Here is a 23,084-nt window from a genome sequence, read left to right as displayed (position 1 = left end):
TCAGTCGAGTGGGCATTCGTTCATTGTGAAGCATTGTGCCTATTATGCACGGATTCGATGCTTATTTACCCGTTCACATGCCGAGTATGCGAGCGTAATGCGAGCCATAGATACTTTTAAATTGGTCCAGACTTTGTTCGCTCTCATGATAATAGGGTATAAAGTATAAGAATAAATTGACTCGTAACGAGTTCGCTTCTAATAGAAATAAATAGAGCTTACTACTATTGATGTCGTTTTAATAATTTTTCTGCTTCGATCATTCATTAGTGGACAATATGTCGCAGGAAGATGAAGTTTAGCAGCTTTTCATGGAATTACTAAGTTTTCTAATCAATTACAGAGTTATGTACGTTTCTGGTAACGTACTTATACATTAGTATCATGCATTTGATAATAATAAATCATGCATTAAGCAGTAATTTTTTATTAGTAGGCTTATTATCTGTCAAAGACAATCAGCTTTTCATCATAGATTCACCAGTTTTGGTCAAGTTCAATAATGTTAAGTATATATTTATTGTTTTTATTAAAAGTTAAAACTTTAAGTATCGAAATCCTAGGAAGGAAGAAAATAAAACACTTACCTAGTAAATTATAGAACAAATTTTATTACATATTTTACTTAAATGAAGACTAATGTTATTATTTGCATAAAAAGCTTATATTTGCGTACAATTACTAACGAACATAAAAAAATATTTCAATTATTTGACAAAATCGAAATTGTTATCTGTTACAAGAATAAAATACAATAAGTACAAAGTATTAAATTAAATTTCATCTTAATGAAAAATAAACCGAGCGAAATTCTCTTTATTAAATCTATCTATTCCTGTTAGTTGCAAAAAAAAATCTGTACTTTAGGAGAAAATGTATAACGAAATTTAATAAATATTATTTCATCAAACTGCGAAGACAACACTATATTATTATTGTAGAATAATATATATATTTCTTTATTTTATATTTCTTTTAAATAAAGAGTAGATATTATAGTCTAATAATACAGCTAGCGCAAAGTTTTGCTCAGGAAAGCATCTTAAGGTTGATTGGATAAAGAGCGTGGCTGGTTCTTGTTTTCGGGCGTGGGGATAGAAAGCAGCAGAGGCCATCACGGGTCCTTCTTGCGGATCTCCTTGATGATGAAGCTGAAGGTGCGCGGCCGTCAGGCGAGGTGCGAGAGATCGTCGAGCTCGGGCGGCGGCTGCGGCGCCGAGCCTCCGCGCGCGAACACCGGCTTGGCCACCACCGACACTGGCGCCTACAACAACCCAATAGCTTTTTGTCACGACACTTACACATACTTAACAATTGGGATGATACCTATGTCTAAAATAAATTATTCATTACGAGTCATTAAATAGAGGGACTTACAAAATTCGTAAAATCCACGTCCGATGTTAGTTTTAAGTTTACTATTTTAAATTATGGATTTAACTAATAAAGTACATCCAATTATGTAAAATGTCCATGACGTCACATCTGTGAATTTCATACAAGCTCCCTTACTAAGCGAGCGTTTTGACGTTTTATAAAAACTCACTGATTTGACTGCTTAGTAGTCATCATCCCTATTAAAATTGTCAAGGTCTGCAACCGCACGTATTCGCAATTTCAAGGACACTACGAAGCGATTTGTTTCCACGTTTCTAATTAGTATTCGAACCGCTAAAATCTGGAACGCGATTCCTGAATCAATTTTGCCTTTCATTTTTAATCTAGGTACTTTAAAAAAAGGGCACCTTTAAGTAAATAGGGATCTTCTAGACAAGCGCGCTCCATCATAGGCTGCATTATCAGTTGACAGTAGGTCTTATTGCAGCCAAACGCTAGTCTATAAAGTTGAGTAAAACGACAATTTTCCCAGAACTTGATAGAAAACTAAAAATGATATATGAGAAAATTTTATTTAATACTGTTCACATTTGATCACACTGTATACATTTATTCATTCTTAACTAAAACTAAGACTATAACAGCTTTCAAAACTTTTAAAAACTCTTGCGAAGGTCGAAAAACAACCGTTTGAATTTTTTATAGGCCTCATCTTTCTTTCACAGAGCATTTTTCCATTGCTGTTAAAACAAAAAAATATACGAGGCCAAATCTGAGCTGGAAAGTGTACTAGCGGCCGTATTCGTAACAAAAGTGTTTGTTACCGTTCTACTTCTTCTATACTACGAAATCCCCGGTGCGCGAGTCTGACTCGCACTTGGCCGGTTTTTACATTGACATTACCTTTCTATATGTTACAAATGCAGAAAAAAGAGATCTCATTTGCTGTAAACTTTCAGAACAACCTGATATTTAAAGAGGAAATACATAAAAGAAATCGCGATTTAGTCGAAAACGCAAGCACAATACATGCGATTAGTCATGCGAAAAATTTCGGTTATTTCACGGGATCGACGTTTGTCGTGCCAGCTAAGTACATGAGTTATTAAGAGATTCTCGATTTAAAGTCGTCAGTGAAATAACTGAATCTTTATAATTTAAAGGCTTACAAATCTAACATGGAAAAGGTATAAGAGCATACCGACTCTGACATTTGTTAACTTTTAGGGCAGGTACCTAACTCACCTGGCTAACCCCGGTTGCGACGGGCGGTTGGTGCGGTTGGTGCGGCGGGTGCGCGGGCGGAGGCACGCCCACCACTACCACCTTTTGTGGCGGTGCCGCACCCGATGGTCCGCTCGTTACCACCACCGACTACAAAGGACAAACACCACCGACGTACACTAACTACCATTTACGATACATACTAGACTATACTACCACCTAACTACGTTACGCATAGTAAGGTCCGAACAAGTTGTTATGGCTGGAAATTACTACGATTGAAAAATTAACGCTTGCAACAATTGTTTAGCTTGTAAAAATTGCAACAAACTTTGCTCTTCTTTGTAATAGTGTAGGATTTGTAATAAAAATCATAGCACCATTTTGCATGAAGCATATTGCACAGTTAACAACTAGATCATCCAGTAAAAAACAACTTTAATAATAACAAATCCTAATCCATTATTTAGGAATATTTGAACCAAGTTTAATTAATTAAGACATTAGTTAATGTCCTAATTGTCTTGTTCAATAAATTCAACAGTTCACCAAGATCATGGATAAGATCTGAGAATTCATCTTCTACAGAAACAATTACACGTTAACATAGTAGACCAAGAGTAAGCGAAGTATACGTATCACTCTGCTACTCAGGTCTCTGGTCCAGTCACGTCATAAAATGTTCTATGCGAGATTGTAAGTCTATAAGGAATAACTTTCTACTTTCTGTTCTTGAGATTGCAAAATCGATTCGTCCAGACCTTTATATTACATACTCAATACTGATAAATTAATTTAAACTAATACAATATGAAATAAACATACACACAACGATGACAGTAATTTTAAAATTCAATTTCAAATTAGTTTTGCAAGCATTCTTAAATCATCAAAATGAACATGCTGTAAAAATGTAGTAAGTGTGTAAGACGCACAAACATTAACCATTACACAAAAACTTCTGATGTTGTATTTTATCAATTCTAACATAAATACTCAATAATATGAATATTTATACTAAATCGTAAACATCAAATCAAAACTAGACTATCGTGCACAATACTTTAAAATCAACGACTACTACATCATGCATACGTTCGCTTGCATACATTCTCCTAACTAGTAGTTTGATGGTTAAACTCACATTTTGACTGCGGACTATGGTGGGCTGAGAGCTGTGCACGACGATGTGACCCGCGCTGCTAGCTGGCTGGGTCTGAGGAACATTCCAGAGCCATACATATTGAAAACTAGCTGATGTCCGCAATTACGCAAATCGGTTCAGAAATCTCGGAGACATCAGTGTACATAAGTAGAAAAACACAACTCCTCCATTTTTGATAGTCGGTTATAAAAGTAGCCTATGTTATTCCGTGGCCAATCCTTTACTTGTCTGTGAAAATTCCGTCAAATTCGGTTCAGCCATTCCGAAGATTAGCCCGTTCAAACAGACAGACAGACAAAAATTTTAAAAACGTGATTCAGTTATGGTATCGTTCAAATAACCATAATAAGCTTATTTAGGTAGTTATTTCGAAATTACAGACAGACAATCCAATTTTATTTAATAGTATAGATATAGAAATATACAAATCCATAAAAGTAAACTAAAATGTGATTGTTAATTGACCAATCTGCAATGTCGGCAATCGGAAAAAATTCAAGGAACTAAGCTTAATTTGCTTTAATACGCCAAAACAAAACAGCTGTATCTGCAACCTACAGCATGCGATGTGACCCCCTGCCCTCCGTATTGGTAGGTATACTGCTAGTGCCAACATTAACTTTTTAACGTAACATAACGAAATATTTTGGCAGTTTTACCGGTAAAAATTTAGTAACGGAAACCGTCTCTGGTCACGATAACCACGATAAAGTTAAAGCAGAATTTAAAATATAGATTACACAATAAACATTGTATTTTTATACACAGAGAAGAATAAATTAATTGACTGATATACTCGTAATCAAGGTAGGACATAATCAAGGTATTGCTGTGTACACCTATTAGGGGTTGTCACTTAGATTAGGATCTTTTGTTTTTATGTTTGGGCCATTTTTAGTTACAACCTGTTGTGTGTACCTTTGAATAAATATATAAATAAATAAATCAGCTTATAAAAAGCTTGGGTCCAGAAACTTGTGATTTTGCATGTAGCGTTTGTCTATAACGCAGATCCCCACTAAGAAAGGATTTTCGAAACTCCCAACAAAGGAGATGAAGACGGGCGGGTATAATTTTTCCAAAATACCTGATTCTTTTGCTGCGACGCCACGATGACGAACTTCTGCGGCGGCGGAGTGGAGGGCGCCGGCGACTGCGGCGCGGACGACGTTATCACCACGTTGCGACTCGCCACGGATTCTATTATATGTTAACAACCAATTAATCATCCGTATTTAATTATTCCGTATTTTTCCCGTGTATTTTTTGTGCCCAAAGATGTGAATGGCACAATTTTACCCGCTAATCTCCTTTCCTTCAAGCGACTTGGGATTAGCGAAGTGTATTGTGCTGATCGGGCAATGGGGAAAGCCATAAATCAAGAGTAGAAGAAATCGTTACCACTTGAACCGCGCGGTATGAGAACATCAGTTGAGTCGCGGTTGGTAATACCTGTTCTCAGCGAATACGATTGCTTTGCCGTCCTTACGAGTCACAACTCAAAAGATGGCCTTGGAGTGCTGCGACGTATACTGTCACAGGCTATGTGCATCGCATGATCGCCCGCAGTATCTGTCAGTATCTAATCACAAGTGCACAGTGTCTCATACCAATGGCCTTGGAGTGCGGCTGCGACGTGTGTTGCACGGCGACGGGCGCGGGCGAGGGCGCAGGCGACGGCGCGGGCGAGGGTGAGGGCAGCAGCGGCGGCGTGCACGTCACCACGGCCACGGCGCCGCCCGCGCTGCCGCTGGACGGCGACGAGCGCAGCTTGCTCACCATCTGCTGCAGGCTGGGCCCGAGGTAGCCGTACTCGCGTCTGGGGGTTGGCGCACTCGTCAATTCAAATCGCTAAACATTTGATGACACCTATAAACTAGCGCTCGTTTGCTGAATCATGTTAGTATGATGGGAGAGTCGATCTACATTTCTCAAGTTGAAAATGAAAAGAAATGAAAAAGAAGCCCTTGCACACATGTGCGAGAGCCACATAGTAACAACTCGTCTCTCACTTGTACTCGTCGGGCAGGTCTGGCGGCTGGCGATGCTGCCGCACGACGGGCGCCAGCACCTTGAGCAGCTGGTGCTTGAGGTTGCCGGCCGCGAGCCGGTCCGCGCCGCCGATGCCGCTCAGCGCGCCCTCCACGCGCTCGCCCAGCCAGCGCACGCGCGGCAAAATGAATACCTACACACACCAACACATTAAATATTTATTCGCATTACAAACGATCCAGTGTGTCCTTCCCGTCCTCACCTATGGTGCGGAAACGTGGACACTGACAAATGGCCTTGTTCACAAATTCAAAGTCGCTCAGCGAGCTATGGAGAGGGCTATGTTAGGAGTTTCACTGAGGGATAAGATCCGAAATGAGGAGATCCGCAGGAGAACCAAGGTCACTGACATAGCCCAAACTATTAGCAAGCTGAAGTGGCAGTGGGCAGGCCATGCCTGTCGTAGAGGCGATGGTCGTTGGAGCCGGAAAGTCCTTGAGTGGAGACCGCGTTTAAGCAAACGTAGTGTGGGACGCCCTCCAGCACGATGGACCGACGATATAAAGCGGCTGGCGGGAAGTGGCTGGATGAGGAAGGCTGAGGACCGGGTGTGGTGGCGCTCTATAGGGAAGGCCTATGTCCAACAGTGGACGTCCACAGGCTGCTGCTGATGATGATGATGATGATTACAAACGATAGATGTCGACAGCTGGACGAAGGCCTCGTGCAAGGATCTCCACAGAATATGGCCCTGTGCCACTGGACACACTGTCCAGTTTCAAATATTATTCACTTTATATAACTCAACCAACTTATAGAGTGCTCTAGTGCAAAAATCGGCCAAGGGCAAATCAGACTCACGCACTGAGGGTTCCGTACTACAGAAGCACTAAAACGGTAAGGCCCTATTCAGTGCGACGCGGACCGTCTGCACGCGGATGAGGTTTTGCGTCCGTCGCGGATGAATTCGTCGTTCAGTGCGATGCGGATCGTGATCGAGAGTGGTACAGTGTCATGGATAAAACTTTGAATTTGGTGATTGCGGCCTATTTATTAAACAACAGAAGAAGAAGACGCCATGGTAGAAGATTTAATGTGCATCCACTGGTTGAGAAAAGACTTCTTAAAGGAGAATTTGTATCCTTGTTTTGTAATTTGTATCCTTGTTTGTATGTCCTTTTCAGTGCGACGCGGATGACATACTCGGGCGTCCGCGACGGACGGTAAAATGTATGAAACCTCAACAGCGCGTTCAGAGCGACGCGGAGCTGTCCGCGTCGCGGAGAGCTATCCGCGTCATACATTTACCGTCCGTCGCGGACGTCCGCGTAGGTCATCCGCGTCGCACTGAAAAGGCCCTATGAATACTTTTGTTAACGAACTGCAAAACTAACTTTGTTTATAGAAGTTTATTTTTAAATAAATTTTAATTATCAAAAAAACTATGATAGCGCGTTGATTTTATTTTTTCTGTACAACATACATAAAATAGTATGTAAAATAATATTAGTGATGATCATAATTACTTATTTCAGATTTTGCATACACACAATACAGGAAAAGAATACAAGACCATAAGGGCAGCCTTATTCTTAAAGCAATCTCTTACGGGCAACCCTTGGTGAAAGGATTTAACTGACCAGAGTGCAGGATGGAGCAAGAACTAAGAAGTAAAATTAATAAGCTTAAAAGAACATTATATTTAGATAATAGGATACACATTAAATTGAAATATAAATATAATAAATAAATATAAATACTTAATAAAAATTTTGTACAAAAGTAGGAAATTATACTAGTAATTAAAAATTGATAGATAGTAATAGTATAGACAACTTTTGAAGATTGAGAGAGGTTTGGAGTGATGGATTTCAGAAGGCAGATTATTCCTCAGTATAACAGATTTGCATGTAAATGAATTGCCAAAATATTAATAAATCGGGTGTGATTAAAAGGGACATGCAAGCGAGTTTTAAGTTATTAAGTTATTATTATCACAGTTACGTTATGTTATTATCTTACAAACTACAATTAACAACCAAAATATGTACAGTGATAACCAATTTGAATAAATGCTTTGAGTTTGGATCTATAATTTACTGAACTAATTAAGTAATTTTAATACAATATCATATTTTGATCATGTTACCTTCACAACTTCAGGTCCAAGTTCAGCTAAACCTTGAACTGCGCCATACAGGGAAGCCAGTGGAGTCTTTTCAGACTCTTTCATAGATGCAACCATTGAAGGACCACTTTCATCATTTGTTTGAGATGGACACTGCAAAGCTTTCGAGAATAACCTGTGAACAAATTGTTTTGCCTATATTTAAATGTCATCTAGAAATAAAAACTTCTTTCATCATCATCATCACGATCAACCCATCGCCGACCCACTACTGACCAGGGGTCTCCTCTCAGAATGACAAGGGTTTAGGCCTTAGTACGCCACGTTGCCCAAGTGCAGATTGGCGAACTTCACAGACTTTTGAGAACATTATGGAGAACTCTCAGGTAAGCAGGTTTCCTCATGATGCTTTCCTTCACCATCAAAGCAAAAACTTTGTTCAAGTTTAAAATATGTTTGTAAATTATAGATTTGATTGAGTAGATTGCTTGTATTTGTTATTATTTATGTATTTGCATACTATTATATACAAGTCTTGGAGGAAGTCTTGCAACACCCAATTTACTGACCACCTGGTGTATCAAGCACAGGTTACTTTAAATGCAATCGTAATTGCTTTTAAGCTACCTATTGGAGGTAGCATCATTCCAGCATTTCGTTGCAGTAAATCTGAAATTCTTGTGGAATTAGAATGTGGTGATTTACCATAATATGCCAAGTTGACCAACTGGGTTGACCATATGCCAAGAGGATGCTAGTGTGTTCAAAAAGTTTGGCTCCTTTAGAAAAAAGCTATAATGATAATAATATACCTAGTGACTCTAGTCTGTAAGTTATTGGTGGAAGTATTGAAGGTCTTGCATATTTGCGCCATGAGTCTAGCAGCAAAGTCTCGCAGCGCCCAATGGTTGTCCACCTCTGGTCTCATGCACAGCTGTCTGGCCACTATACATGTCGACACTGACGGGATCAACTCATGTAGCTAAAAGGTTTTAAGATTTGTTATGAATAGTAAGAACATTACTATGATAGTAAGAGTAAGAAGCAAACTTCTGTATGGTACAGTAATATGAAGCCCCCCAAGAACCCCAGCTATCAGATCCATAAAGGTTGGTTGGAAAGCATAAATCAAGAACTTTGGACTTGGCAGTTTTGCTTGGAAAATAGTTAGATTTGTATTAAGTTGGTCAAAAACATCCACATTAAAAAAAAAGTGTTTTGATTAGAAGTATAATCATACTATTTTGTAAGCTAACTCCTCAATTCATACAAACATACTAACAAAATAATCAGTAATTACTTATCATCATTGTGGCTCACATTTTTAGCTCATATGTGTTAGTTAAATGCGAGTTGATTGTTAGTGTAGTTTTAGTGCACTTTAGTGTTTCAATCTTTTGGGGTTACAAGATTAAAGTCTAACACTAACTATAAGGAATTAATGAACTTAAAGCAATTAAAGAATAATAATACAAAAATGAAGAAATATATTCTAGATTTTAAGCAGTAACTAAAATGCAGCATGAAAATGGTATAGTACTTACATACTTCTCCAAATACAATGACTGGTTGTCAAGCATTGCTTTCACCATCCTCATCAAATAAATGAGAAGGGCTAAATTATTTTGCACCACATTGACTTTAACCCCTTCTGAGATAAATGTGCACATCCTTGGCAACATCTCGTGGAGGCCAGGGTCACATGCCAGAGATTGCAGGGCTTCCTAAAACAAACATTTTCTCTATGAAGTATAAACTAAGGTCAGCTGGCCACACTGTGCCTGGAAGCATTAACTTAAAAAAGTTCTAAGTGGATCCTATTCATGGTTTCACCAACTGGAAAATTAAAGCTTTGTTCTAAACTAGTTCATTATAAATCTTAACTAATATCATAAAGAAATTATTTAAAAGCATTAGAAATTTAACAAATGAAGATGCATACTGCACGTCTTCCTTCATCACTTCCAACACAAGCTTCAGTGATTTCTTTATAATACAGCTGTTGTTCCACGCTGAGCTCATGTGTGGCGAGTTGTTTGACATGTACAGACTCTGATGCTTTCAATCGAGCTGCTTTGCCACATACTGGTTTACCTGCAATGGTTAAAAAACATTATAGTTGAGTTAGTTTAAGCACTAGTGGTAAAAAATTATTGATCTTTGCCAAGGCATTGCATTAGAAATCCTAGTCTGGCTTTTCAGGGTCTATAAAAATTGGCAAAAATATTTTTAAATCTCTACTTCGTCATCATAATATGAAACTTGCCACACAGATAATACATATTCTTCAATTTTTATTAGTATAGAAGTTACTTTGAAACCACTTAAAAAGCAACAAAGAAAGACCTAGGCATAGAAAAAACTGTATAAACTCAAGCAACTAATACATACCAGCAGAATCTTTATTTGCTGGTTTGCTCAGTTTTGTAATGGGATCCACTGATTCCAATTTTTGTGCCTCCTTGGATAGTGGAGGAGGATTTTCTGGAACTGTAGGCTGTACACCATCAACACTCAACCAATGAGCTCTGAGGGAGACATCAAGTGGTATTTTTGGAGGTGGTGCAGACAGTATCTCAGACAAATCAATGTCTTTTTCCTCAATAAAATGTAACTCCCTACCACCTCCCGATGCAAATCTGAATGGCAATGAGTCAGGTTGGATAAATCCATATTGTGGCTAAAATACAGAGAACTTTTTAGCATACAATAATTATCGCGTTAATCTGAATGTCATATTTACATAATATGTAAAATGTAATACCTCAATATTTTGAACTTTTAATGCATGGTCAATGTCAGTAATGGATAATTTCTGCCGTTTCGAGTGTTGCATGAACTTCATAGCATCTTGTACGATTATTTTCAGGCGGTATGAAACGTCGTCGGCCAACTCTTTAGCGGCGTCGTCAACTAAACTCCCAATACCAACACTCTCTGCTATAACTTTTACAGAATCTACGGTAAATGACGAACCGTATCCTAATTCAGAATCACTCATTTCAAAAAAGGCAATAAAAGGAAATCTCTATTAATATCGCTTCAAACTTAACACAAACACTAAATAAACACTAAATAATTTATTTCGGTCTGTCTTCAACTATAGCAATTAATGATTTTCTATTAGACTTTTTCTATTTTAAATATGATTTTATTTAATAATTATTTGCTACTTTGCAGTTTGCTGTTTTGGTTGGATTGTGGGATTATTATTGACGTGATTATTGACAAAGACAAAGACAAGACCAATATTTGTTTATATACTATCTCTATGACCAATATATATATTTTTTTCTTTAAATCTGGCTTCACTCTGATTAGCCAATGTCAAGTTTGTGATATTTTCAAGTTATTGAATTTATACAAGTATGGACTCCGTCTGCGCCGGCGCCCGCCGACATACGCGCGGCGCCCCCTTAGAGCGCTTCCCAGTCAGTTCCACCACCTAAAAACACCAACTAACACAAAAACCAGCCACTCTTAACAAAAAAAAAACACTCCAAACAAGCACAGCACGCGCGCCAGCAAATGCCATCACAGACGAAGTCCATGACCAATATATGTGGGATAAATTAGTAGCTTAAATAGTTTTTTTTTGTGTTGGTATTACTAAGTGTCATTGTCATTAGAATAATGAAGTTTCGAACTGTCAAACTCAAAAAGAGTTAGTTGTCAATTGTCAGATTTCTAAGATGTAAGAATTGTATTTTTGTCGTAATAACAAATAAAGAATTACTGGTGAAAAAGTGAGTTTTCGTCCTCAAATCCGTGTTTATTCCCACAACTTTTGGGGGCTCGTCCGGGATAGACAAAAATTTGAGGCGAAACGAAGACTAAAGATTCCTAAAATAAGAAGTCATCGGAAGTCATTCGATGGGAAGAAGTACCGGTGCGTCGCCATTTTACGCCTTTGGGGACTGCTTTACCGACCGGATGTTGCAACGACTCGACTGAACGTAGGTACAGCAGGGTTATGCTGTATCTCAGTGGCACACTAATTTCGTGAAAATTTCTAATAATTAAATGTCAAACTCAAATTTTCTATTCGCTAACGTCAGTTTTTAACCAAGATGACGTCATAGACAATGACTCTCGATCATAGCCATTAATGGGATGGAATAGAAACCGGAAATGCTTTTTCACGTATGTTTTCGTATCGATAGTTTTTAAAACTCTATTCACTAAGCAAAAATGACAGTTTGTAGTTAGAAACTTTATTAGGTGGCTACGATCGTTTTAACAACTAGTCGGGACCAGTGTTTTGCGACTCGCCACTATAATCCGTCCGTTTTATAGAGGTAATAATTTATTAGCAATCTCAACGAATGTAGAGATGTTTTAATTTCGAAGGATTTTTATTAATTACAAATCGGCTGAATTCCGCTCGGTTTTTCAGAAAAATATATTAGGTATAATAAAAAATTGATACCTAGTACCTAGGTACTTACCTATTAGTTGTAAAAAGGTAAGTAATATAAAGTAAGATTGGTTCGTCGGAGTTAAATTATTGTTATTTTGTAAGCAAGTAGGTACTATATTTTGTGGTTATGTTAATGTTGTAGATAATAATTTAAAAAAAATATGGCTCGTGCCGTATTGATGGGGCTTGCTGAAGAGCAGCGCCAACAAAAGGCGCTACGGGTCCACAGGCGCAGGCTGCGCGATATGTATAACCCAATGGAGCTGCCAGAAACAGAGTTCATTGCGAACTTTCGTTTGAGCAAGGCTGGCTACCAGCAGGTGTTAGAGGAACTCGGGCCTCACCTCCAAGCCGCTCGACGAAGGACAGCTGTTCGCATTGAACTAAAGGTAAATCTCATGTAGGTACTAAAGTACCTATTTTCTATCTTTGTACCTATTCTACTCCCTTTACAACCTCTCGCACTGCCAAGGGTCACTGGTAGAGATCTCTTATAGAGTGCTTCCCTGTTATATTGAGAAAATATTGAGATTAATTTAACACAAAAATTGGATTTTATATCTATTGCAGATCCTAGCAGCTCTGCATTTTTATGCCACGGGTACATATCAGCGCCCAATAGGGACATCTATCTTCAATACAATGTCCCAACCATGTTTTAGCCGATGTCTACGTGAGGTAACCGATGCACTCAATGCTCGGGAAGTACTCACTAAGTACATAAAGTTCCCTGCATCCCAAAGGGAAAGGGAAACAATTATGCAAAAGTAAGTTAAAAACATGAAACTAATTAGCAAATCTAGTTATTATAATTATTATACAAGTCTTTTTATATTTTTAATAATAATACCTTTATTTTCATGCCTTATGCTATTTTATTATACCTATACATAACATATTGTTACTATATTTTTTCAGCTTTATGGAAAAGTTTGGGTTCCCGGGCATTATAGGTTGCATTGATGGAACTCACGTAGCCCTAGTACGGCCGATAGAACATGAAGAGTCATTCCTCAACAGGAAATTTTATCATTCCTCGAATGTAATGATAGTAAGTATCCTACTTGTCCTACTTGTGATATTATAAATGTGAAAGTGTGGATGTTTGGATTTGGATGTTCAGATGTTTGTTACTCCATCACGCAAAAACGGCTGAACGGATTAGGATGAAATTTGGAATGGAGATAGATTATACCCTGGATTAACACATAAGCTACTTTTCATCCCAGAAAATCAAAGAATTACCACGGGATTTTTAATTTATATTCTACGCGGACGAAGTCGCAGACATCGGCTAGTAATAAATAAAAGCATAGTAGATAGAAGTGCTAATGTCACTTTATCAATAGTTTATGTATATCTATACCAATATAAAAGAGGAAAAAAAATTATTATTATAATAAACTCTGAAACTGCTGAACTGATTTTAATAACTCTTTCACCATTAAAAAGCTATTAATCTGCTTATACAGCGAAGCCAGGTGGATCTGCTTATAAGACGTTTTAAATTGGTAAATAATATATATTGCACTACATACTTGTTATAATTAATAGTGATATTTTTATTTCAGATTTGTGACGCCAATCTAAGCATTCTGCATGTAGATGCGTCATTTGGTGGCGCATCTCATGATTCCTTTGTATGGAATAACAGTATGGTCAAAACCATAATGGAAGGCTTGACGAATGAGCGATGCTGGTTATTAGGCATGTATCTTATTACTGTTTTTGTGTTATATATCACTCTTTTTGTACTGAACGCTAAATTGTTGGCGTCGTATAACTAAAATATATAAATACATTCTTTCTAGGTGATTCTGGGTATGCACAGCGTCCATGGATGATGACACCCATCTTGGACGCTGCTGCTGGATCCCCAGAAGAACACTACACCAAACTTCATTGTCGAGTCAGAAACAGTGTGGAGCGCTGTATTGGTGTGTTGAAAGCACGTTGGCGGTGTTTATTAAGCCACAGAGTGCTTCACTATGATCCAGTTGTTGCTGCGAAAGTAGTGAATGCCTGTGTGTGCTTGCACAACATTGCCAATGTGCGCAACGTGCCAATTCCTGAGGACGACAGTGGAGAGGGTGGTGATAACCAGCAGCCGCAGCAAGCCCTTGAAACACCAGATGCTGCGAATGCAGATTCTACGAGGGCAATGCTCGTTAGAAGATTATGGGATGCCAGGCCCTAGGTAGGTGGGTATATAGAACTAATTCCTATGTAATTTTCATGGGCATGAAGGAAGGAGGCAATTATTTTTATTGCCAAAAATATCATAGGTATATCTCACAAGACCGCTTTACTCACGTGCTTTGTCGACGTTAGCCCGACTAGTTTCGAACCCATCCGGAATCCTTTTTCAAGGAGTCAACTTGATATATTTATAAAATGGAAATCATTCACGATAGTTGAAACACTGAAAATATCCATTATATTATGGCACACTATGTAACTATAAAGTTGTCATTATATATTAACATAGCTAGAAGCTTTTTTCAGGTATAGAGACGTCGATTATTTCAGGGATGAAGAGCAGAGTAACCAACAAAGTTCAACAAGTGGTGAAGCAGAAGTGGTAATGCTTTAATTCTCGGTGTCTCTACATGATCAAATCAGAAACAAGGAGATCTGTTGAAGAAGCAGAGTAGACAAATGGAAGATGAAACAAATTCTGCCATAGAAGACAGTAGAAATTAATAATTCTTAACTGTAAATGATGTCTACTATTTAAATTCATTATATGGTACATAATATACCGAAAGGAGATTGGCTAAGTTGAAACCAGCTATTTTAAAAACCATACAGATTCACAAATCATTTAATTTTTACAAATTTATTCAAAGTATTTTTCTGAGTAAACACACCATATTTTTAGAAATTGGAAATCTATAGAACAACATAAACAAACTTGATAAGATATGTAGGTAGGTACTTCTTTTACATTAAAATAGTAATTAAATAAACCAAATAAACTCTAACTTAACAATAAAAGGAACTTTGTTTTCATTACAAATATTCCTGTAATAATAAACCAAATAAACTCTAACTTAACAATAAAAGGAACTTTGTTTTCATTACAAATATTCCTGTAATAATACCTAGTAATAATCACAACCATTATAGGATATGTAGGTACTTCTTTTACATTAAAATATTAATTAAATAAACCAAATAAACTCTAACTTAACAATAAAAGGAACTTTGTTTTCATTACAAATATTCCTGTAATAATAAACCAAATAAACTCTAACTTAACAATAAAAGGAACTTTGTTTTCATTACAAATATCCCTGTAATAATACCTAGTAATAATCACAACCATTATAGGATATGTAGGTACTTCTTTTACATTAAAATATTAATTAAATAAACTCTGACTTAACAATAAAAGGAACTTTGTTTTTATTACAAATATCCCTGTAATAATACCTAGTAATAATCACAATCATCATAAGATTACTTCTTTTACATTAAAATAAATTAAGTAAACTCTAATATCTATACTAATAAATAAAATTGGAGTGTCTGTCTGTAATTTCGAAATAACTACCTCATATTAAGCTCATATGGTTATTTGAACGATACCAACACGGAATCACACGTTTTTAAAATTTTTGTCTGTCTGTCTGTCTGTTTGAAAAGGCTAATCTTTGGAACGGCTGAACCGATTTTGACGAGATTTTCACAGATAAGTAGAGGATTGACATAACATTGATGATTGGAGGGTGTAACATAGGCTACTTTTTTAACCGACTTTCAAAAAGGGAGTTGTGTTTTTCTACCTATGTACACCGAAATCTCCGAGATTTCTGAACCGATTTGCGTAATTTTTTTTTAATCGATAGAGGAACTTTGTGACATTGTTTCATAAAAAAATTGGATTCCAACTCCTCAATCCTGACACTGCAGGGGACCTCACCTTCAATACTTATTTAGAAACTGTCGGTTATAAATTGATTGATATTGAAGGTATCTGTACCAAGTTTAAAGACTTTGTCAGTTTGAACAGAGCTTCAGTCCCAGGTTCGATTCTCATGGCTGATGGAGTTCCGAAATTAGATTTTTAATTTCTGCTACTCCATCAGCTATTTCTCGTACAGCTGCTGTTAGCTGCACTAGACAGTCAGCCATCCTGCTAAGCGTCTCCGTATGCCGCTCCTCGTTCTCTAGCCGCCTTGTCTCTAACTGGTATGCCCAGTTGGGGACATTCACATCCTGGCGAACTGAAATGAAAAAGGTGAACATTATATTAAAAAAGTTAAAAAAAATGGACCAAAAGTAGCCTATATCCCTTCCCACAAACTACCTCTGTACCAAATTTAGTCAAAATCAGTTAAACAAGTGAGCTGTCAGACACACTGACAGACACTCTTTCATATTTATAATATTAAGGGTTTAATAAAATAAAACATTGTCAATAATCTTAATAATAAAAGTAAAAGTTGTAGCGATTTTTTTTCACATAAATTAAATTATTAAAAAGCAGTGACTGCCTAATGGGTTTTTTCTTGCCTCCTATTGTGACAATCCCAGTGCGTTCGAATCCCAGACACGCACCACAAACTTTTCTGGGTTAGGTGCATTTTAAGTAACTAAAATATAACTTGCCTTAAACCATTAAGGCAAAAGGGAAAAATTGTAAGGAAACCTTTATGCCATTTAAACCATGTAAGCCTGTCTCCATAATGTTCTCCATGTTGTGTGAAGTCTATCAATCAGCATTTGGCCATGGCTATTTCACCCTGGGAATTGAAGGTGTTATCTATATGAAGTGATGTATGATTAGGTATAAATTAAATACTTACTTGGTCTTGAATTTCTGGCTGTTGTAGCGCGTCCTGAAAATATTGAATCTATTTAATTTTTGCTAGATAACTAGCTTATGCCTGCAACTTCATCCGCATGGACTACACAAATTTCAAACTCCTAGTTTACCCCCTTGGGAGTTGAATTTTGTAAATAATATTTGTATCTTTCTCAATAAACATAGCCTCATTCTATAGACCCAACTAAAAAGGTAAACATAGGTACCTAACTTAATACTTACTATTTTGGCTGTCCTGCTGTCTGGCCTGGTCCTCTGCTGGCTCTGTGGCTTCTTCCGCCTGGCTAGTGTGGTCCTCCACCAACTGGTTGACCACTGAGTGATTCTGAGAGATGAGACTTCTCTCGTCTCCTCTCTCAGAATCTCTCTGGTCCATGATGTCAATGGTTGGCCCATCAATATTAGGTGTTATGTCAATAACACCTAATATTGATGGGCTGTCTTCTTCCTCCATGTTCGTTGTTGGAGCCTGCAAAATATTTATAGAAATAAACTAAGCCATTCATAAATTATAGAGATATGTAGAAAGGTATAATATACAATCACACTTCACACTAATATTATAAAGGCGAAAGTTTGTATGTGTGTGTGTTGTGTGTGTGTATGTTTGTTACTCCTTCACGCAAAAACTACTGGACGGATTGGGCTGAAATTTAGAATGGAGATAGATTATACTCTGGATTAGCACATAGGCTACTTTTTATCCCGGAAAATTAAAGAGTTCCCATGGGATTTTTAAAAACTACATCCACGCGAACGAAGTCGCGGGCATCAGCTAGTATGCAATAATGTTAATGCATGAAGTCACCTTCAAGTTAGCAAGCCGAAGTGCACCCCACACAAACCATTATGTTTAGTTTATGTTTGATTTTTATTTGGATCAAATTCAATGTTGTACATACTCTAGAAACTAGTATCTGTGTCTTTGGCTTTACTGATTGCCATGTTTTTAATACTCTTCTTAGTATTCTTGCATGCCAACTCTATACATGCAAAATAACACTGTAAGTATGTGCATGTGTACTTTTAGACAATAACAGCTTTTTAGTATATACCTATTACGATAAATATAAATGATAATATAGATTAATTAACCTTGATGACAATAATGATGAATAAAAATAAATATCACAAATTATTTGCAGTCTTAAATATCACAATATTTAAGACTGCAATACAATTAGGTACTATGGACAATATTTATCAATAAGTATTAAAAGAAAAACTAACATCCAGTGGAATTTGGACTCCCTCCAATCCTTGAACTGCTACCTTCCCTATAATGGAGAGGATCCTTTCCTCTATAGGAGTTAAAGGTAGCAGCCTATTGGGCCCTCCACCCGTTCCCCTAGCCATCCTCCTGGAGTCAGCTGCTTTATTTTTGATTTTTGCCTTTAGTTCAATCCAGTACTACAGAAGAGATATAATTTTTTAATGTATTGTTCAAACTCTTCTATCAACATAATAATAGGTACCTATAAGACTGAGTTTACTTGTGGTTAATTTTAGGGTCAAATGTTCTATGTAAGGTGACATAATATTATGATTAGGTTAATCTCTCATGCAGCATGCTGTGTACCTATGACAACCAACTTAATTATTTAATTATAATGTACCTATTAAATGACTAGATATATTTTTTGTATACTAATAGGTAATAACTTACTCTTCGCCATTGTTCGGCGCTTTTGGAAACTCCTTCCCCAACTGCATTTAGCTGGAGGGCAAGGGTTTGCCAGGCCTGTCGTGCAGCCTGGTTCCCTAGAGGCCCTCCAGCGTATCGACCCATCGCAATATCGCGATGGGTCTCTGCAAACTCGACCAAGAGTTCATATTGGCGCACAGAGACTTTTCTTCTTGGAGGCATCTAAATAGACAAAATATGCTTCATGATTTCGTTCAAATTGTGTGCTGAAGGAATAATTAGGTAGGTACACAATAAAAGCACTCAAGAATACTGTAATTCTATAGTCATAGCGATTAATATGTTTTTACTTACTTTCGAATTCAAAGTTAGGTACTACAAAACACTAATCTATGCAAAACACAAAACCGTTTAAATTCAAGTCAAAGTTATCAGTTGTCAATGGCAAATGTCAAATGTCCATAGATAATAATTAAAAACTAGTCGAAGTCGTACAATTTAAAAAGTCTTACATTTCTACTACGCTACCTGTCAGGCAGAGATATTTAATTTGGCCATATAAAGTCGATAAAATACGCTACTATGTTAATGTTGGCCAACTGCCAAGTGTTAGATACTCGTAATTAGTTAGCCACGCATTCGATACGGAATAGAAAAACACGTGACCTAAATTTCATGGATTTCTAACTGGACTCAGTGTCTAACGAAAAATTTCAAAGATACAGAATAGGCCTGCAGATCGGATTGCTCTGACATTGAGTCTGTACTGCTTACCGATTGTTTATGGTAAAAAATGTTGCCAGCTTAAGAAAAATTCTACGAAAATGGTAGCTTTTGAATTTGGATATGAAGATTTATTTTGAAGACTAAAGACTATGAGTCCAAAGAAGCCATCATTTTGCACGACGACTAGAAGACGTAATATGAAGAATTTAAAGACTAATACTAGTTTGACAACCACGATGTCACCAAACAAAGACGAAAAGGAGCCTGAAGATGAAGAACAAGAGTTAGACGTACAGATTTCATTTAAAGACCTGGAGAAGTCGATGAACATATTTACCGGAGATGACACTTATCCTATTGAGACTTTTATTGACGAATTCGAAGACACTGCTAATATTATGAAATGGACCAAAGTCGAGAAACTGATATACGCAAAGCGACTTTTAGATGGAACTGCTAAGCTATTTTTACGTTCGTTAGGAAAAGTAAAAGACTATGCGAGTCTAAAGAAGGCACTTAAGGAAGAATTTGGCCCTAAGATTAATAGTGCAATCATACACAAGAAACTTGCATCACGTAAGATGAAGAACGATGAAACTTACCAACAGTATTTCCTGTCTATGAAAGAATTGGCACTTCATGGCAAGGTTGAAGACGCTGCACTGATTGAGTATGTCATTGATGGTATCCGTGATTTAGAGACCAATAAAGTCATTTTATATGGCGCTACAGACATAAAGGATTTTCGCAAGAAGTTAGAAATCTACAGTGATTTCAAAAAGAAGTTGCCGAACAAATCGATACAGTCTGGCCAAACATCTGGACATCATTCAACCCGTAAGACGACTCATGTAAAAAGATGTTACAATTGTGGTGACCTGGATCATCAATCACCCGCCTGCCCAAAAGGAATAAAGTGTTTTAAATGCAATGAATTTGGTCACAAATCAACTGAATGTACAAACAAACCTAAGAAGACGCTGAACATTCAGAATAAAAATGAAGAAGAAAAAGTACCCTACAAAAAGATAAAGATTAATGGAAAAGACTTTGTAACTCTAATAGACACTGGAAGTGATATTAACCTCATAACAAAATCAGAATTTGAAAAGATAAAAGAAGGAATTACAGATTATAAAACAGAATCAACGTGTATTACAGGAATAGCGGAAAAAGAAGTTCATACTGAAGGAATGTTTACAGCCAATGTACAAATTGATAATTACTATACAGACATCAAATTTCATATTGTAAAAGATAACGAGATACCTGTAACTATACTAATTGGAAATCCTATCCTAAAAGATTTTGAAGTCAGTTTTACGCCTGAAGGTATCTATCTAGAAAAGATTATGTATCTCACACTTCTAATGGAAGAAAAGGACAATGAACAAGCATATGATATAGAAGATTCTAAATACGCAGAAAAGATTCGTAAGATGTGTAAAGATTACAAGCCTGATGAAAAGAAGAAAGAAAGTAATGTTGAATTGAAAATAATACTTACCGATGAAGAACCCGTTTTTCAGAATCCCAGACGTCTGTCACCCTTAGAGATGAATGCTGTGAATACACAAGTAAAAGAATGGCTAGACAAAGAAATAATCAAACCTAGCAAATCTGATTTCGCCTGTCCTGTAGTTCTGGCTAATAAGAAAGATGGATCACGTAGAATGTGTATAGACTATCGACGATTAAATAAGAAAGTAATTAAAGAAAGATTTCCCCTACCTATAATAGAAGACCAGATAGACAAGTTGAAGGAGGCAAAGATGTTCACGTCCCTTGATCTAAAGAATGGCTTTTTACACGTGAAAGTACACAAAGACAGTCAGAAGTACACCTCATTTGTAACACCCCAAGGTCAATACGAATTTCAAAGAATGCCTTTCGGATTGTGTACAGCGCCATCTGTATTTCAAAGATTTATTAACGATATCTTCAGCGATCTAATTACTGATGGGACTTTGCTGGTGTATCTCGATGATTTAATCATACCCTCGATAACAGAAGAAGAAGGAATAAGTAAACTAGAGAAAGTACTTAAAAGAAGCGAAGAATTCGGCCTAGAGTTTAATTGGAAAAAATGTCATTTTTTAAAGAAGGAAATTCAATATCTCGGTTACATTATTTGTGACAATGAAGTACGACCGTCTCAAGAAAAGATTAAGGCTGTAGCAAATTTCAAGAAGCCAAACAACGTAAAAACTGTTCAGTCATTCCTTGGACTGACAGGGTATTTCAGAAAGTTTATAAGAAACTATTCCCTGATTGCGAAACCGATGACGGATTTACTAAAGAAAGATGCTACATTCGATTTTGATGATAGATGTGAGAAAGCTTTTATAGAATTGAAACAAATATTGTGTAGTTCACCAGTTCTCCGAATATTCCATCCAGATTTAGAAACAGAATTACACACCGACGCAAGCGCTGATGGATATGGAGCTGTTCTTCTACAGAGAAGCCCTAAAGACAATCAGTTTCACCCCGTGCACTATATGAGTAAAAAAACGACTCCAGCTGAAAGAAAATACCATAGCTATTACTTAGAAATTTTAGCTATTGTTGCTGCTATAAAGAAGTTCCGAGTCTACCTGCTGGGGATACATTTTAAGATAATAACAGATTGCTCTGCTCTGACTATGACACTACAAAAGAAGGACTTACCTCCGAGAGTTGCTCGTTGGGCCCTGCTTCTAGAAGAATACGACTACAAAATTGAACACAGACCAGGAACACGAATGAGACATGCCGATGCGTTGAGTAGACACCCTATCTGTATGATGATTACTGAAATAACAGCTCGTATAAAGAAAGCACAGAATGAAGATGACTATCTGAGACTGATTAAGAAAATTCTAGAAACAGAAAATTACCAAGATTATACTATACAGAACGAAATACTATACAAAAAGAAAGATGGAAGTAAGTTAATTGTTGTACCTAAGAATATGCAGAATGAGATAATCAGGAAAAATCACGAAAGAGGACATTTTGGAATCTTAAAGACTGAAGAACTAATTAATAGAGAATATTTCATTGAAAATTTAACTGAGAAAATAAGAAAAGTCATTAGTAATTGTATTGAATGCATTCTCGTATCACATAAAAGAGGTAAAAAAGAAGGTTTCCTACACCCGATAGACAAAGGTAATGTCCCATTATCGACATATCACGTGGACCATCTAGGACCAATGACTTCGACTAACAAAAATTACAAATACATCCTTACTGTCGTGGATGCTTATACGAAATTTACATGGATTTACCCTGTTAAGACTTTAACGACTGAAGAAACATTAGAGAAACTAAGACTACAACAACAAACTTTTGGATCACCTGAAAGAATAATTACTGATAGAAATGCTGCTTTTACTGCAAACGACTTCCAGGAATATTGTAAAGCTGAAAATATAACACACTATACAATTACCACCGGACAACCAAGGGGAAATGGCCAAGTTGAACGAATCCACCAGATCATCATCGCTATGTTGAGCAAACTAAGTGCCGATGACCCGACCAAGTGGTACCGACGTGTTTCGAAAGTTCAACGATGTTTAAACGGAACGTACCAACGAAGCATAAAGATGACACCGTTCGAACTTCTTT

At 36.9% G+C, this 23,084-nt stretch overlaps 3 protein-coding genes across 4 annotated transcripts; 1 reads left to right on the top strand and 2 right to left on the bottom strand.

The window, feature by feature from the left end:
• Nucleotides 1-600: 600 nt before the first annotated feature.
• On the bottom strand, nt 601-11,081 carry LOC123864298 (transcription initiation factor TFIID subunit 6). 2 transcript variants are annotated; one of them, XM_045904638.1, is made up of 12 exons: nt 10,612-11,081; nt 10,239-10,527; nt 9,790-9,941; nt 9,392-9,571; nt 8,660-8,829; nt 7,869-8,022; nt 5,740-5,912; nt 5,338-5,546; nt 4,815-4,927; nt 3,707-3,778; nt 2,584-2,712; nt 601-1,264 (listed from the first exon to the last, which is right to left on the bottom strand). In XM_045904638.1, the coding sequence occupies exons 1-12, from the start codon at nt 10,846-10,848 to the stop codon at nt 1,169-1,171; spliced, it is 1,974 nt and encodes a 657-aa protein (XP_045760594.1). In that variant the 5' UTR covers nt 10,849-11,081; the 3' UTR covers nt 601-1,168. The 2 variants fall into 2 exon arrangements, with proteins under 2 accessions (XP_045760594.1, XP_045760595.1); XM_045904639.1 differs by lacking the exon at nt 2,584-2,712.
• Nucleotides 11,082-12,500: 1,419 nt separating this feature from the next.
• On the top strand, nt 12,501-15,847 carry LOC123864329 (putative nuclease HARBI1; the record flags this gene model as incomplete). The annotated part of the gene is made up of 6 exons (XM_045904689.1): nt 12,501-12,656; nt 12,838-13,034; nt 13,186-13,318; nt 13,839-13,974; nt 14,079-14,468; nt 14,773-15,847. Coding segments are annotated over 5 exons (1,008 nt in total), but the record flags the coding sequence as incomplete, so codon positions are not given.
• Nucleotides 15,848-16,049: 202 nt separating this feature from the next.
• Nucleotides 16,050-19,263, bottom strand: LOC123864699. Its single transcript, XM_045905316.1, has 6 exons — nt 19,098-19,263; nt 18,765-18,965; nt 18,329-18,508; nt 17,321-17,567; nt 17,079-17,111; nt 16,050-16,496 (listed from the first exon to the last, which is right to left on the bottom strand). The coding sequence occupies exons 2-6, from the start codon at nt 18,963-18,965 to the stop codon at nt 16,306-16,308; spliced, it is 852 nt and encodes a 283-aa protein (XP_045761272.1). The 5' UTR covers nt 19,098-19,263; the 3' UTR covers nt 16,050-16,305.
• Nucleotides 19,264-23,084: the final 3,821 nt, after the last annotated feature.

The sequence above is a fragment of the Maniola jurtina genome, chromosome 4, assembly GCF_905333055.1.
Source record: "Maniola jurtina chromosome 4, ilManJurt1.1, whole genome shotgun sequence".
Taxonomy (NCBI): domain Eukaryota; kingdom Metazoa; phylum Arthropoda; class Insecta; order Lepidoptera; family Nymphalidae; genus Maniola; species Maniola jurtina.
The sequence above is the reverse complement of the archived record's forward strand: the minus strand, read 5'-3'. Positions and strand labels throughout refer to the sequence as shown.

Bases quoted from the DNA above. Each gene is read 5' to 3' on its own strand.
- LOC123864699 (XM_045905316.1), bottom strand. From the start codon at position 18,965: ATGCCTCCAAGAAGAAAAGTCTCTGTGCGCCAATATGAACTCTTGGTC. The intron at 17,112-17,320 runs GTAAGTATTAAG...CAATATTTTCAG, and splicing joins ACAGCAGGACAGCCAAAATA to GACGCGCTACAACAGCCAGA. The intron at 16,497-17,078 runs GTAAGTATTTAA...TTTTCATTTCAG, and splicing joins AGCCAGAAATTCAAGACCAA to TTCGCCAGGATGTGAATGTC.
- LOC123864298 (XM_045904638.1), bottom strand. From the start codon at position 10,848: ATGAGTGATTCTGAATTAGGATACGGTTCGTCATTTACCGTAGATTCT. The intron at 8,830-9,391 runs GTAAGTACTATA...AAAACCTTTTAG, and splicing joins CATTGTATTTGGAGAAGTAT to CTACATGAGTTGATCCCGTC. The intron at 8,023-8,659 runs GTATATTATTAT...ATTTGTTCACAG, and splicing joins TTACAGACTAGAGTCACTAG to GTTATTCTCGAAAGCTTTGC.